The sequence below is a fragment of the Rattus norvegicus genome, chromosome 11 (assembly GCF_021556685.1).
Source record: "Rattus norvegicus strain SHRSP/BbbUtx chromosome 11, alternate assembly SHRSP_T2T, whole genome shotgun sequence".
NCBI classification, from domain to species: Eukaryota; Metazoa; Chordata; class Mammalia; order Rodentia; family Muridae; genus Rattus; species Rattus norvegicus.
The window spans coordinates 80552432-80567927 of NC_141544.1; the positions used below are offsets into that span (position 1 = coordinate 80552432).

The 15496-nt window shown below is 45.9% G+C and overlaps 1 protein-coding gene across 25 annotated transcripts in view; it reads left to right on the forward strand.

The window, feature by feature from the left end:
- The window catches only part of Kalrn (kalirin, RhoGEF kinase), a 606323-nt gene that overhangs the window by 583273 nt on the left and 7554 nt on the right, over positions 1-15496 (forward strand). For all 25 annotated transcript variants that reach the window (XM_087576981.1, XM_087576985.1, XM_087576993.1 and 22 more), the window contains 7 exon segments: positions 77-248; positions 2253-2374; positions 3015-3146; positions 4861-5025; positions 6900-6978; positions 9710-9910; positions 14465-14603. In XM_087576981.1, coding sequence (XP_087433107.1) covers positions 77-248; positions 2253-2374; positions 3015-3146; positions 4861-5025; positions 6900-6978; positions 9710-9910; positions 14465-14603 — 1010 coding nt within the window.

The following is a 15496-nucleotide window of genomic DNA, read 5'->3' on the forward strand; positions in this document are numbered from 1 at the left end:
GTATCAATTTCCAGTAGCAATATGAGTGTGTATCAATTTCCAGTAGCAATATGAGCATGTATCAATTTAATTGCAGTGGCTCCGGAATTCCTTGTGCCCTTGGTAGATGTGACCTGCTTGCTCGGAGACACAGTACTGCTACAGTGCAAAGCCTGTGGGCGGCCAAAGCCTACCATCACCTGGAAGGGTCCAGATCAGAACATCCTAGACACCGACAACAGTTCAGCCACATACACCATCTCCTCCTGGTAAGTGGGTCACCCAGTGTCTGGGCCCATAGCACCCAGAGGCTGGACTGGGGTGAAATTCTCTCTGGATTACTAGTCACCCACAAAAGATCTGTCCTGGCGTCTATTCCAGGCTTGGCCTTGCTTAGGAGAGAGACTGCGTTAAAAGCCTGGGTGGGTTTGCCCCCACACCAGAGCACCCCGTATTCCAGTCTCAAGCACTGCTCACTCTGCAGCTGGTCCCTCAACCTAGCTCAGAACTGTGCCAGCGCACATCAAGTGTGCTGCCCAGCACCAGACAGACAGACATGAGGCTTACTGAACCATCTAGAAACACTCTGTTCAGGACCTACAGACAACAGATAAAGCATTATCCTTTAAATAGCAAGCCAAGCCTGAACTATAAATATAAAATGTTCCTGTGGCCCTGCCTTAGAGCCACACTGATAGATGATCTGTCCAAGGATCCCCAGGGAGATCTGTCAGGCCCAAATGCTCACTGAGCACTGGAATGCTTGATGCCCATCAGGATGCTTGGAGATGAAGATGGCGATGTGAATTATTCCTTACCTAAGAGCTATGTTATGAGGGGGGTGGTTCATCTTCCAAACTGTGCGATGGGATGTCAAGCTACAAGGTGCATCCGCATTAAAGGCTGCTTGGTTGACTGCCTCCCGACCATCCTGCTAACTTGTCCCACCACAAATTCTGGGCATCACTGTGCCTGGCGGCTCACAGCAGACAAACAGAATCAAGTTCTAGTGGCTCACCAGCCACTTAGAGAAGTGCCCAGAATCGAACACGGTTTGATTGGCTTAAGTTGTGTTTGTGAATGTGTGTGTGTGGGGGGGGGTCTGGGTGTGTTTGTGTCAGTGAGTCTGTGTTTGAGATTGTCCGTGTGTCTATGTGTGTGTCTGTGAGTCTATGTGATTGTTTTTGTGTCTCTGTGTGTGGGTGTCTGTGAGTCTGTGTTTGTGATTGTGTGTCTGTTTGTATATGTAAGTATTTATATGTCTGTGTTTGTGAATAGGAGTGTGTGTGTGTGAGTGTGTGTGTAGTGTGTGTGTAGTGTGTATGTATGGTGTGTATGTATGGTATATGCGTGCATATGGTATGTGTACGTATATAGTATGTGTGTATATGGTATATGTATGTGTTTGTGGTGTGTGTGTAATGGCATATGTGTGTGTATGTGTGTCTGTGTATATGTGTGTGTGGTATGTGTGTGTATCATGTACGTGTGTGATGTGCGTATATGATGCATGTGTGTAGTATGTGTGTATGCATGGCATTTATGTGTTTGTGGTATATATATGTGTGTGTGTATATATGTGTGTGAGTATGTGTGGTGTGTGTGTATGTATGTGTGTATGTGTATGGTGTGGGGGGGGCAGTGTGACAGGGTATGGAGGTCAGAGGTCCACTTCGAGTGTCTTCGTCTGCTGCTCTCCTCCTGTTTTTTGAGACAGCATCTCTCATGAAGGCTGGAGTCTAGTGTTTCGGCTAGACTAGACTAGACTCTAGCCTCTGGATCTGCCTGCTCCCCGACCCACCCAGTTCTGGGGTCACAGGCACAAGCCACACCCACCTTGTTACTCATTCAGACTCTCTTGCTTGTACAACAAGCCCTTTACCCACCACATCACCTCTGCAGACACCCACCTAATGAGTTTAAGGGTCCCTCAGGTAAGGCTTGAAATACTGAATCATATTCCTCATCAACTCTGTTTTACCGTTTGTCACTGACTTTGAGACTGAGGTCATTTCACCACAAGGATTCGTTGTGTGATGTCCTCGTAATTACACTGCTGACTGATAGGTTATAGGATTTTATTTCTAATTCATATCTCATTGCATCCCTATTCTGTCCCTTATTTACACAAATTTGGGCAGTGAGCATAGCCAGGAACAAAAATAACTCCCCACATTGAGGGCCCCGAAGGGGATAGAAATGCCTCTGGCATTTTACCCATCCCTCAACTGTCTCCCCCGGGGAGTCTAAGGGTGATCCGTTTAATGTCCTAGTGATTCTGGGGAAAGCACCCTCAAGATCTGCAACCTGATGCCCCAAGACAGCGGGATTTATACCTGCATAGCAACAAATGACCACGGAACCGCATCCACGTCTGCTACAGTTAAGGTGCAAGGTATGCTGTGATCTCTCTCTCTCTCTCTCTCTCTCTCTCTCTCTCTCTCTCTCTCTCTCTCCCTCCCTCTCTCTCAGAGCATTTCTTAACTGTAGCAAAACACAATAATAAAACTTAGCATCTTAACCACTTTTAAGTGTAGAGTTTAATGGCTTTGAGGACGCACCCATCCATCCACATAACTCCTTTATTATCTGTTCCTATTAAACAAGAACTCCAAATTTCTCCTTCCCCACTGCCCTGGCTGCCCCTATTCTGCCTTTCCTATTCTGGCCTCAAAGACTCTACATTGGTCATTTTAAGTGAACGTGATGAGGACACCCTGAGACTCAGGGACCTTTCGGACCTAAAACAGAACCTAGACCAATGGGAAGAAACCCAACCCTGCTAAGAACTCCTTCCCTAACCTCCAGCGTGGTGCCTGACCAGCTTTTCCTACGTTCGGTGTTTAATTGAGGGAGGTTGTCAGACAGCGCGTCCCATCTCCTAGGCCTCCCTTGGGCCTAGAGAAAGGTGCGCTTCTTGGACAAGGCTATGGGCCAGAGTTGACATATTTGGTATGTTTCCCCTGGATCCTGCTACTAGGGCATGCAACTCCCAGCTCTGAGAAGCCGCACCGCCTTGCTGTCTGTCTTCACAGGTGTACCCGCAGCCCCCAATCGCCCAATCGCACAGGAGAGGAGCTGCACCTCCGTCATCCTCCGCTGGCTGCCCCCAGCCAGCACCGGAAACTGCACTATTTCGGGGTACACAGTGGAGTACCGCGAGGAAGGTGTGTTGCTCCGCTCTTCTGGATCTGCTTCCTCTCGGGAGGTCTTCAGAGTCGCGTACCTCAGACTTCAGATATCCTCCCATTCGCTGAGATCAGCCTGGCTAGGGCACTCTGGGAGTTTAGCCCAGAAGCCTGGGGTCAGGTTTTCCAAATGGAAACCTCTCTGGTACCGTCCTGGCCCGGCCACTAGGTGGCAGTGTGTCTTCATTGCTTTGTCCTGCTTACCCAGCTCAATCTCACAGATAGAGGTCAAGTGAGCCCATATTACAAATGGGGAAGCTAAAGCCTAAAGAGTAAAGACACACGAGGCTGTGAATATGGGGCAAGCTGAATATGGGGCAGGCTCCCACTAGACTCAGTTCTGTAGTTAGCTAATCTGATTTTCCTCCCAGACCAGAAACCACAGTAGGATAATCGGAGCTCTACTCCTCCACCTCCAGATATAATCTATAACCGGGACACACGTAAATACCTTTAATTGTGGGGAACGAAGGAAAGTTTAAGCCAAATGTGGTGGTGCACACCTGTAATCCTAGACTCGGGAGGCATTGACAGGAGGATCTCCTTGATTTTGAAGCCAGCTTGGTCTACATAGGTCAACTACAGCCAGCTACATAGTGAGATTAGTCATAATAATAATGTTTTTTTTTTTGCTTCTTTTTTTCGGAGCTGGGGAATAATAATGTTTTTAAAGGGCCTTCCAGGTAGCTGTCATGACACAGCTCTGAACCACATCTCGAATGACCCAATAGACTGAAAGCACCTGTTGTCCCCCACCCACATCCCCTCCCCCAAGACCGTTTGTTTTACTTCTTTCTATTACTGGGGTCATTTCAATTCTTTTTTCTTAAGCAGGAAGAGTGCAGTTATAAAACTATTTCAGCCTTTTTCCTAAAGGTGTCTGCTAGAGGCTATGCAGGGCCAGCCCATGTGTGGCTGCTGAGCCAGGAAACCTGTTTCACTATTTCTGGGTTAAGCTCACAGCTCATCTCAGAAACTAAGTTCTCGTAGGCACACTGCTTAGTGTTTCCGAGGCCCCTATTCTTCATTTGTCAAGTAACATTAGTGCTCCCGTCATCATTGGGTTTCTGTGAACTTTAGCTGGAGTAAAAGGGGGAAAATTATGCCATGCCCTGGAGTGTTTCCACATGTAATATGCCCCCCAATTTCTGTTCATTTCTGTTTCAATTTCCAAAGGCACGTTTCCTCTCATTTTGTTCCTGACTTGTTTTCTTCCGGTCTAATCACACTGCCACGAATTCCCATGTATAATTAACCATTGCTAACTCTTCACCTTGCACTTTTGAGAATGACTAGAGGGCTGGAGAGATGGCTCAGTGGTTAAGAGCACTGACTGTTCTTCCAGAGGACCTGAGTTCAATTCCCAGCAACCACATGGTGGCTCACAACCATCTGTAATGAGAACTGATGCCCTCTTCTGGTGTGTCTGAAGACAGCTACAGTGTACTTATATAAATAAAATAAATAAGTCTTTTTAAAAAAAGAGAAAGAGAGAGAGAATAACTAGAGCCCCTAGGTCAACTTCCTGCACCAGTTGTCATTTAATCTGTTGCTTAGGAAAACTGGGCCAAAATTCCCCACAAGTGGCCTGCAGACTTTCAGAGCCTGACAGTGACCACGATGTTTATTTCCCTGTCTTTGTTTGAATTGCTATCATTGCTTTGAAACAATGTCTCTGACTCTGTCTCTCTAGGTTCGCAGGTCTGGCAGCAGTCGGTAGCTTCAACCTTGGACACTTACCTAGTCATTGAAGATCTTAGTCCAGGGTGCCCTTATCAGTTCAGGGTCAGCGCCAGCAACCCCTGGGGAATCAGCCTTCCCAGTGAGCCCTCGGAGTTTGTGCACCTTCCAGAGTACGGTGAGTCCCGGCAGACGGAGGACAGACAGACAGCAGAAGCAAGGCAGTGGGCCACTGTAACAAAATCACTGGTGTCTCTGGGGACCTGTGGCAGCCACCTTTGAGAGACCAGATGGAGCATCTCCAGGAGGTATCTCAAAGTCAACAGTAGATTTACCACTCTTACTGACCATGGGCCCTTTGGGGTTCCTCGGGAGAGCCTCAAAGGGCAAGCAGGAGACCTCTGTCACGGTGTGCTTTCTGGCTCTGGCCCTCCTCTGAGACCTCTTGTGAAGTTCAAAGCCTGTTTTCCCCTGGGTGCCTCTGGCAGACAAGTGTTTCCCACTGTGTCAGGGAATCCTGGGCTCAACAACTTAAAACACCAAAAGAAAAGGAGGTCACTACCAGATGAAACCTTGATGTTTGCCTTACCCTTCCAGAATGTGCTTTTCAACATGGATTTAGATAAAATAGAAGTTGACTAAGACATGCACGCAACTAACTAGATGTGAATATTTTACCAGTGTGGTTCTCACTTTGCCCACTTTATTTGCTGACCCACCTTGTCTGCACATTTTGGTCCCAGAGACATTTTAAAAGAGGAAACTTGCTGGTTTGACAAAATATCCCATTGGTGGGCAGCACACAGAAGTGGAGTGTGTATGTAGAGGACAGGTCAGGAAAGGGTGGGAGTTTCACCATTCTTTTTTTTTTTTTTTTTTTTTTTTTTTTTTTTGGTTCTTTTTTTCGGAGCTGGGGACCGAACCCAGGGCCTTGCGCGAGTTTCACCATTCTTAAAAAGCAACAGACTTAGTGTCTCTGTGGGTGAAAGGAAGTCTGGAGTCCTCAGAGTGCCTTGGGCTACGCACTTCCCCCGGCTGAGTCAGGAAACACGCTGCTGTCCCAGGTCAAGATCAGCTTAGTCTGCTTGTGAACTTGACTTGTTCTCACAGTCTTATGACTCTGGAAAACCCTAGCCCTGGGTCTGCGTGTACTCGGAATTCATTGTGGGCATGTCACTAGAGAGCTGAGGTGACTGACCAGGGTGGAGTCAGAGAACTGACTTGCTCTATGAGGTTCCTTTCTTTCCAAGCCACTAACTCAGTGTGGCTAGAGATGGCCTCCATTTTCGTTCTGTTACTTCTGAGACCTGATCCCCAGCATACACCACAAAATACATACGGGGGTGTATACTTGTGTGTGTGACAAGGATTAACAATCACCAAATCACCCGAGAGAACCAGTCGTGAGTAAAGTTCGATCAGTTCATATGGAGCAGCGATTCTCAACCTGTGGGTCTCGACTCCGGTATCAGATACCCTGCATATCAGATATTTGCATTGCAATTCGTAACAGTAGCAAAGTAACAGTTATGAAGTAGCTATGAAATAATGTTATGGTTGGGGGTTGCTACAGCATGAGGAACTGCATTAAAGGGTCGCAGCATCAGGAAGGTTGAGGACAACTGACATACAGGAAAAGCTTGCAAAAAGACAAAGACAGTGATGTCAGAGAAGTCTCTAGAACGCTCTTCCCACACTGCTTCTTCTTTTTCCTCCATGACCTTCAACTCACGAATCCTCTCTGCATCCCATACTCCCTGTTTTCTCTGACATTTCAAGTCCCTCCAGAGTTCCTCTTTCCGCCTTTCTGTTTTCTCTGACTTTTTGTGAAGCTACTTTTCTGATCCTGTCCCATGATCTCCCTCTGTTTGAGGAGATTGACTGTCCAACTCTGCTATATCTACTCCCCTCGGACATTTAAAAAATAACAGTCCAGAGAATCACAGTCTTTCCCCTCTGGGTGGCCTCCATATTTAGTCGTAAGAATTTCCCTGAGGTTATTATGCTGAAGTATCTTTGTAATGTCCCGTGTGGATTCTCCCTCTCCCAAAGATGCAGCTGCTGATGGTGCCACCATTTCTTGGAAGGAAAATTTTGATTCTGCTTACACCGAACTGAACGAGATTGGCAGGTAAGGATACCAGCCATCTCACAACAGGAGAATGGCCAGCTTGGTTTGTTGGTGTTTTTTTTCTATCTTGTCTCTTTTTGTTGGAAAACAGTTAGTGCATTCCTGGGAATTTTCTACCATTCTTTTTGCTTAGTGGAGTTGGAAGCTCACCTTGTCGACTCTTAGCATTTTTGTTTTATTTTGTTTTGTTTGAGACAGGAGTCCTGAATGTCCTGGAATTCACTTTGTAGATCAGACTGGCCTTGAACTCAGACATCTGCCTGCTTCTGCCTCCCTAGTACTGGGATGAAAGGCATGTGATACCAGGCCTAATGTAAGATTTTTAGGCCTCAAAAATTTCTTTTTTTTTTGTTTTTGTTTTTGTTTATGTTTTTGTTTTTTCGGAGCTGGGGACCGAACCCAGGGCCTTGTGCTTGCTAGGCAAGCGCTCTACCACTGAGCCAAATCCCCAACCCCCAAAATTTCTTAAAAGTGTAATTTTAACTACATGTCTCAAATTTGATATATGATATTTTTATAATCACTGTTTCTGTGTATTTTTCATCTATGGCTTAGTTCTTGAACCAATTATAGTTATAAGTAATATAAGTGCTTTAATCTATTAAGTTATATTTTGTTACTCACTTCTAACTCATTGCACTGTGATCAAAGAACTTGCCCAAATTTGCTCTGCGTGTAAAGCAGGGTGAGATTTTGAAAAACTGTTTTTGTATTTGGGACCAGCAGGTAAGAGCACTGGCTGCTCTTCCACAGGACCTGGATTCAATCCTAGCACCTACATGGTGGCTCACAACCATCTGAACTCTAGTCCCAAGGGACTCTGGGAGCATTGCACACACATGGTACACAGACATGTGTGTAGGCAAAATAGCCATACACGTAAGGTTTTTAAAAAGGGAATTTTTTAAAGTTTCATGTAATCATTTTACTTTCTTTTTAGAAAAATTAATTTCTTTTATGTGCATGGCTTTTGTCTGTATATGTCTGTGCACCATATGCATGCCTGGTCCCTGCAAAGGCCAGAGAGGGGACTGGATTCCCTGAAAGTGTAGGCATGGGTGGCTGTGAGCCACCATGTGGGTGCTGGGAACTGAATCCCAGTCTTCTGCAGGGACAAGGGCTTCTTGATCACTAAGCCCTCTCTCCAGCCCATCTTTGTGTGTAGAAGTACATTCTGCTTAGAAAAGAAAACAAACCCACACTCGATACTCCAAATGGGACAGAAATATCTTGGCTAAAAAATTCTATTAGTTTACCTTTAGGGGCTGAAGAGCCTAGGATGCTGAGAAAGTAGAGATGGGTTTTTAAATAATAATAATATCATAACTAAAGTACAGAAGGAAAGGTTTCTTTTCCTTTTGTTATGCATTCATATGTGTGTATGCGTATTATGTGGGGAGTGTGCACACATGGCAGTGGACACTCCCATGTGTGGACAGCCCATGTGTGGACAGCCCATGGGTGGACTGCCCATGTGTGGACAGCCCATGTGTGCACAGCTCATGTGTGCACAGCCTATGTGTGGACAGCCTATGGGTGGACAACCTATGGGTGGACAGCCCATGTGTGGACAGCGTATGTGTGGACAGCCCATGGGTGGACTGCCCATGTGTGCACAGCTCATGTGTGCACAGCCTATGTGTGGACAGCCCATGTGTGGACAGCCCATGTGTGGACAGCGCATGTGTGGACAGCGCATGTGTGGAGGTCAGAGGACAAGTTTGTGGAGTCAATACTCTCCTGCTTTTATGTGAGTTTCAGGCATTGGTCTTAGGCTGTCAGGCTTATACCTTCAGATAGCAGGCGCCTTTATGCCACCAGTCCCAGGAGCAAATATTTCCTTTTTTTTTTTTCAAATTTACTTGTTTTCATTTTATGAGCACAGTTAAGTATCTGCACATATGTATATGCGCAGCATGTGTGTCTGGTGACTGAAGGGTCCAGAAGAGGGCATCAGATGCCTTGGAACTGGAGTTACAGAAGATGGTGAGCAGCCTTGTGGATGCTGAGACTCTAATCCCTGTCCTCTGGAAAAGCAGCCAGAACCCTTAACCTCTGAGCCACCACCACTCCAGCCCCAGAAAGATTTCTAACATTGCTCGATCCCTCTTCTTCAAAATGCTTGGGGCCAGAAGTGTTTCTAGACTAAGGATTTTCAGGAATATATACATGTACACAAAGAGATGTCTTGAGTCTGGGGCTCAAGTCTAAAAACAGTCACCTATATTTCATGCACTCCTTCGCCTGAAGGTGGCTTCATATGGTGTGGCTAGTGTACCCGTACTTTGTCACTCACCACGTGAAGTCAGGTGTGGAACTTTCCACAGTAATTTCATGTCTGCACACAAAGGGTGTTAGATTTTAGAGCATTTTGGATTTTGGAATTTGGATTAGAAACACTCAACCTGTAAGATGTTACTGTCTAGTGCTACACCTGGGCATGTGCGCTCTCTCTCTCTCTCTCTCTCTCTCTCTCTCTCTCTCTCTCTCTCTCTTCTCTCTCTCTTCTCTCTCTCTCTCTCCTCTCTCTCTCTCTCTTCCTCCCTCCCTCTCCCTCTCCCTCTCCTGTCTCTCTCTCCCTCTCCCCCTCCCCCTCCCCCTCTCTCTCATGCACACACACACACACACACACACACACACACACACACACACACACACCCTAATATATTCTGGTAAACGATGCCCTGCTGACTGACACACCTTGGAAACGCTTTCCCACTTTGTCCCTCAGAGGCCGTTTCTCTATTGTAAAGAAATGCATTCACAAAGCTACCCGCAAAGACGTTGCTGTGAAATTTGTGAGCAAGAAAATGAAAAAGAAGGAACAGGCTGCGCACGAGGCCGCCCTGCTCCAGCACCTGCAGCACCCCCAGTACGTCACCCTCCACGACACCTACGAGTCCCCCACATCCTACATCCTGATTTTGGAACTGTGAGTACAGAGGTCGTATCTCTAGTGGGGTCCTCATCTGCCTGGGTTCTCCATTGGCCACAGTGAACAGGAGTCACATTTTGTTCTGTGCTTTATGCCTTGTAAAGCGTGCGGTGGACCAGGTTTTCTTTCACCTCCAGCTTTATATTAATGTGGTTCTCATCCTACAGACTAGGGAAATCAAGAATGGAGAAGGTCTTTAAAGCGAGCTCAATGAAAGTATGGGTGGAGAACCCAGCCTTTTATTGGGTCCAGACAATGGCTCTTAAAACCATGTCCTCTCACTCCACTTTTGCTGGTCTTTCTAAGCTTTATTTCATGTTTTATATTTATGCTGTACAGTGTTTCATTGTGTGTATACAGTGTTTCATTGTGTGATCATCAAATCGGGATATTAGCATGGGTTGTTTCCTTGTAACGAAAACATTCTGGAACAAACAAAACTCCTTCTTGAGCTATTTGAAATATATTAGCAGTTCATATTGTTAACTCTGGTCACCATACTATAAACTAGATCACCAGAACTTATTTCTCTTCCCTAGCTGTAATCTGTATTTCTTACCCTGATTTCCATCCCCGTCCTACTATGTACTCTCAGGCTTGGCCCATTTAAGAAGACTTTCCTGGTGGTGACTGATTGAGTGACAGCAGCGGAGTTGGAATGAGAGGAGTTTATCAATCTATAGCCATAGCACCCCCAATCTACTACCTAGAATTTTCCATCCAAGACATTTCTGGAATGGCAGATTATCTAGATATCAAATGTAGAAAGATACAGCTTTTTTCCCCCATGAATTAGTTTGTTTATTTACTTTACATCCCAATCAGAACCTTTCCCTCTTCTCTTCCCAGTCCATCCCTCTCACCTCACCTCCTGTTTTAGTTAGGGTTTTACTGCTGTGAACAGACATCATGACCAAGGCAAGCCTTACAAAGGACAACATTTAATTGGATTGGCTTACAGGTGCAGAGGTTCGGTCCATTATCATCAAGGCGGGAGCATGGTAGCATCCAGGCAGGCCTGGTGCAGGAGAGCTGAGAGTTCCACATCTTCATCTGAAGGCTGCTGGCAGAATACTCACTTCCAGGCAGCTAGGATGAGGGTCTTAAAGGCCACGCCCACAGTGACACACCTACTCTAACAAGACCACACCTTCTAATAGTGCCACTCCCTGAACATATACAAACCATCACACCTCCCCACATGCCCCCACCAGCCGAGGACCAGCCTCAACTTGGGAGGGGAGTTCTGAGAGAAGGTGTGTCTGGGAGCTGTAAAAACCAACAACTCGAAGTCTGTTGCATGTAGCTTTTCAATATCCCACCCTATCCCCCTCCCAGCTTCCCTTGAATCCAAGGGTAAAAGATACACAGTTGTTCATTTTCAACTTTCCTTCTTGGCACAATTGCTGGGCACTACTGTCACCCGCCTAGAAAAGTGTGCCTTTATCCATATTCTTTTTTTTTTTTCAAGATATATTCATTTATTCTATGCATGAGTACACTGTAGCTGTCTTCAGATACACCAGAAGAGGGCATCTGATCACATTACAGATGGTTGTGAGCCACCATGTGTTTGCTGGGAATTGAACTTAGAACCTCTGGAAGAACGGTCAGTGCCCTTAACCGCTGAGCCATCTCCCCAGCCCCTTTATCAACATTCTGCTCCACTCCTCCCACCTGCCCTAAGTTTAGTTGGTCAGTTAAATCTAGTCCCTGCTAAAATCTCTGACCAGCTGCCTGTAGGAGCGGCCACAGCCCACCACTCCTCCAGAGACCTTACATGGCTGCATGGTTCTCATCTCTTTAAACTCCCCCTCTTGGGGCTGGAGAGATGGCTCAGCGGTTAAGAGCACTGGCTGCTCTTCCAGAGGTCCTGAGTTCAAATCCCAGCAACCACATGGTGGCTCACAACCATCTGTAATGAGATCTGATGCCCTCTTCTGGTGTGTCTGAAGACAGCTACAGTGTACTTATATGTAATAAATAAATCTTTGAAAAAAAAAAAAAAAAAAACTCCCCCTCTCCTTCCTTGCACCTCCCTGATTGCCTTCAGGGACCTGGAAGTCCTGCCTATACCTTCTGCCCAGCAATTGGCTCGTGGCTTCTTTGACTGACAGATCAAGAACCAATTGACAGGATCTTAACATCAGAACAACGCCTACGGAATCAGATTGTGGGTCCAAGCTGGTGCCCTAGGCTCTGTTGAGTTGACTTTCCAGATTGCTCTGTGTGTGTTCTACTCTGCTTTAGATAGCATTTTTTTTCCTTTCTAAAGAACTTTCTAGTTAAGACAGTTCTCTCTGCTAGTAAAAATTGTAACAGCTCTCTGGATAGCTCATGGGTTTTCCAACTAAAGTCAGAAAAGCTGCTGTGAAAAGTTATTGACTTCTGACCAAGTCAGAAATCCTGTTAGAAACGTTAGAAAACAATTCTTGAAGAGCTTTGTCTTACTCTCCAGAGATTTCAGAGAGCTCAGCTCTCACTAGAGAAAATTCTAAGGAACTGCTATCACATTCTGCTTAGCTCATCTCATGCAGACCGAAAGCCCACTTTTTAAATTTACATATCAATTCAGTTATTTACTTTCGGTTACCTTTTGGTTATCCTATGAGTCAGCATCCCCTTGACCCCCAGACCTTTGTTTCTTAGGAGAAAGCAAGCATACATTTTTTTTCTTATCATTGCAAAAGAACTCAGCGATCTGCTTGCCTTTGTTAAGCACAGATGCCCAGTCCCAGGGGCAGGAACTATGTCACTCCGTCCCCACCAAGGCCATGCTGGGCTTCACACTCCCTCCCTCTCTCCTCAGAGTAGGGAGACATCCATGGATATAACAACTTGCCTTGGCATCAGTTTGCAGTAGGACTAGGCACAGAAAGACAGCTCACATCCTTAGGGGCTGTAAGTCCAATAGTTAAAGAGACAAAGACCAGGAGATAAATGATGCTTTAAAAATGACATGGGAAATACTAGAGACCACACCTTAGTCAAGCTTGTGAGAACATAGAACTGTGCTCTGTTGGATGTGATCTTCAGGGAAGGTGTGTGGAAAGCAAGGCCTGTGAAATCGAGTGCTCAGTCTTTCTCTGCAGTCAATAGGGATAACTGGTGGAACCCTCCTCTACCAGGAAATGGAGATGGAGATGGTCTCGGATGGATGCAGGCTGAAGAATAGCTCTAAGGAGGGTGGGTGGCTGAACACTGCTTGGAGCCGTGTTGTAAATGTACCCCTATTTGTTTCATGTGATGAGACAGTACCACGTCTCTGTGCTCCAGCCTCTCTTGCCTCATCCCTAGAAGATCAGAGGGAGGTAGGGAGCCTTCCAGGGGCTCCATCATTCACCCATCAATAAAAGAGAAGGGTCCCACAACAAGGAACAAATAAAAAAAAAAGTGGCCTAGAAATAGCCACTATTTATTCAGTACTGTGTGTTACTTCTTTCTTTCTGTGATGAGACACCATGGCCAAGGCAGCATATAGAAGAAAGAGTTTATTAAGGGCTTACAGTCTCAGAGGGTGAGTCCATGGCCATCATGGTGGGGAGCATGGCAGCAGGCAGGTATGCATGGTTCTAGAGCTGCAGTTGAGAGCTTACATCTTGACCCACAAGCACAAGACAGGGAACTAACTCGATATGGTATGGGCTTTTGAAACCTTCACAGTCTTCCTCCAGTGCCACACCCTCGCCAACAAGGCCACACCTCCCAATCCTTCCCAAACAGTTCCAGCAACTGGGGACCAAGCATTCAAACATAGCGCCTAAGGGAGCCATTCTCATTTAAACCGCCACAAGCATAAGTACAGACAATGCCTTAAATCCTCATTGCCTCGTCTGACTCTCGCACAAGCCTGACAAAGAAGTAGGTCTTATTTTGTCATTGATGTTGCTGTTGTTGATGTTGCTATCCCCACCTTAAAAGATGTTACCTTTTCAGGGAAGCCCAAACACAGAGAGTTTAAGTGATTATTCACAGCGACCAGCTGGCAAGAGGCAGAACCAGAACCCAAATCTGCATATGGCTGGCTCCACTTATCCCATTTTCAATCAGTCTTTAAAAGCTGGCAAGCTGTCAGAAAGGCGAAGGAGTTAGGAAGAGATCAATTATGCTGAGGACAAACCTTTCTTCCTTCACATTTCTCCCATCTAAAAACGTTAAAAGTGAAAACACCCTTAACATACATGAGGCTCACTATTGGCACCAGACTTTTTTTATTTCCATCAACCTAACCTCTTTTTTTTTTTTTTTCTTTTTTTCGGAGCTGGGGACCGAACCCAGGGCCTTGCGCTTGCTAGGCAAGTGCTCTACCGCTGAGCTAAATCCCTAACCCCCAACCTAACCTCTCAAAGCCAGGGGCTATAAGGATTTCTCCTGCAGCGTAACACGTTTGTAACTTGATTCATTCTAGTTCTGAGTGTGGCACTTTCTTTGGGCTCTAGAGTACGTGTGTGGTGCAATACTAAACTTTATTAATGAGACCTCTTAGAGCTTTTAAAGCTATATACATGGGTCATTTCTCTATCCCCCACCCCTGCCCTCCTCTGCTTTCAGGATGGATGACGGCCGACTCTTGGACTACCTAATGAATCACGATGAGCTGATGGAAGAAAAGGTAGCTTTCTACATTCGAGACATCATGGAAGCTCTGCAGTACCTTCACAACTGCAGGGTGGCACATTTGGACATAAAGGTAACAGAAAATCAGTACCTGTTGAAGTGAAGCAGACGAGTTCAACTTACCAGCCATTTCCTTGAGGAATACAAATCTGGATTTCTTTTTCTTGTTGTTGCTTTGTTTTGTATTTATAAAGACAGGGCTTCTCCATGGAGCCCTGGCTGTCCTGGAACTCACCCTGTAGACCTGGCTGGCCTTGAGCTCAGAGATCTGCCTGCCTCTGCCTCCAAAGTGCTGGGATAAAAGGCATGCATCACTATTGCTCAAGGGAATGTTTGAATTTCTTTTGTCTACTTACTGTGACGTCATGTGACTATTAAACTAGGACTAGACTTTCACCCTACTTACGTGCATTGTTCAGGAATGTCAGGAATGAAGGAGAACACACCTGAGAGACGGTGGCAGGTGGGCTAAGAGAAGGCGTGAAAGCTTTAGCCAAGTAGTCTAACCTTATAGACATCACTTAATGTCCTATTCTCTTTTGTTCTGTAAGAAAAAGGAGCTTCTGAGGGCTGGAGAGATGACTCAGTGCTTAAGATCCAAGTTCTTTCCCTAGCCCCACATTGCTTGGCTCACAACCACCTGTAACTGCAACTGCACTGAATCTGATGTTTTCTTATGGCCTTCAACACACCTGCACCCAAATGGAAGCCACTCATATAAATACATACACATAAAGAGAAATAATTATGTTGCAAGAAAGGGTTTTTCTGTGTAGCCCTGGTTATGCTGGAACTCATTCTGTAGACCAGGCTGGCCTCGAACTTGGAGATCCACCTTGTTCTGCCTTCTAAGTGCTGAGATTAAAGGCCTTTGTTACCACCACCCACCAATACACACACACACACACACACACACACACACACACACACACACACACGCATACACACATATACATGTATACACAC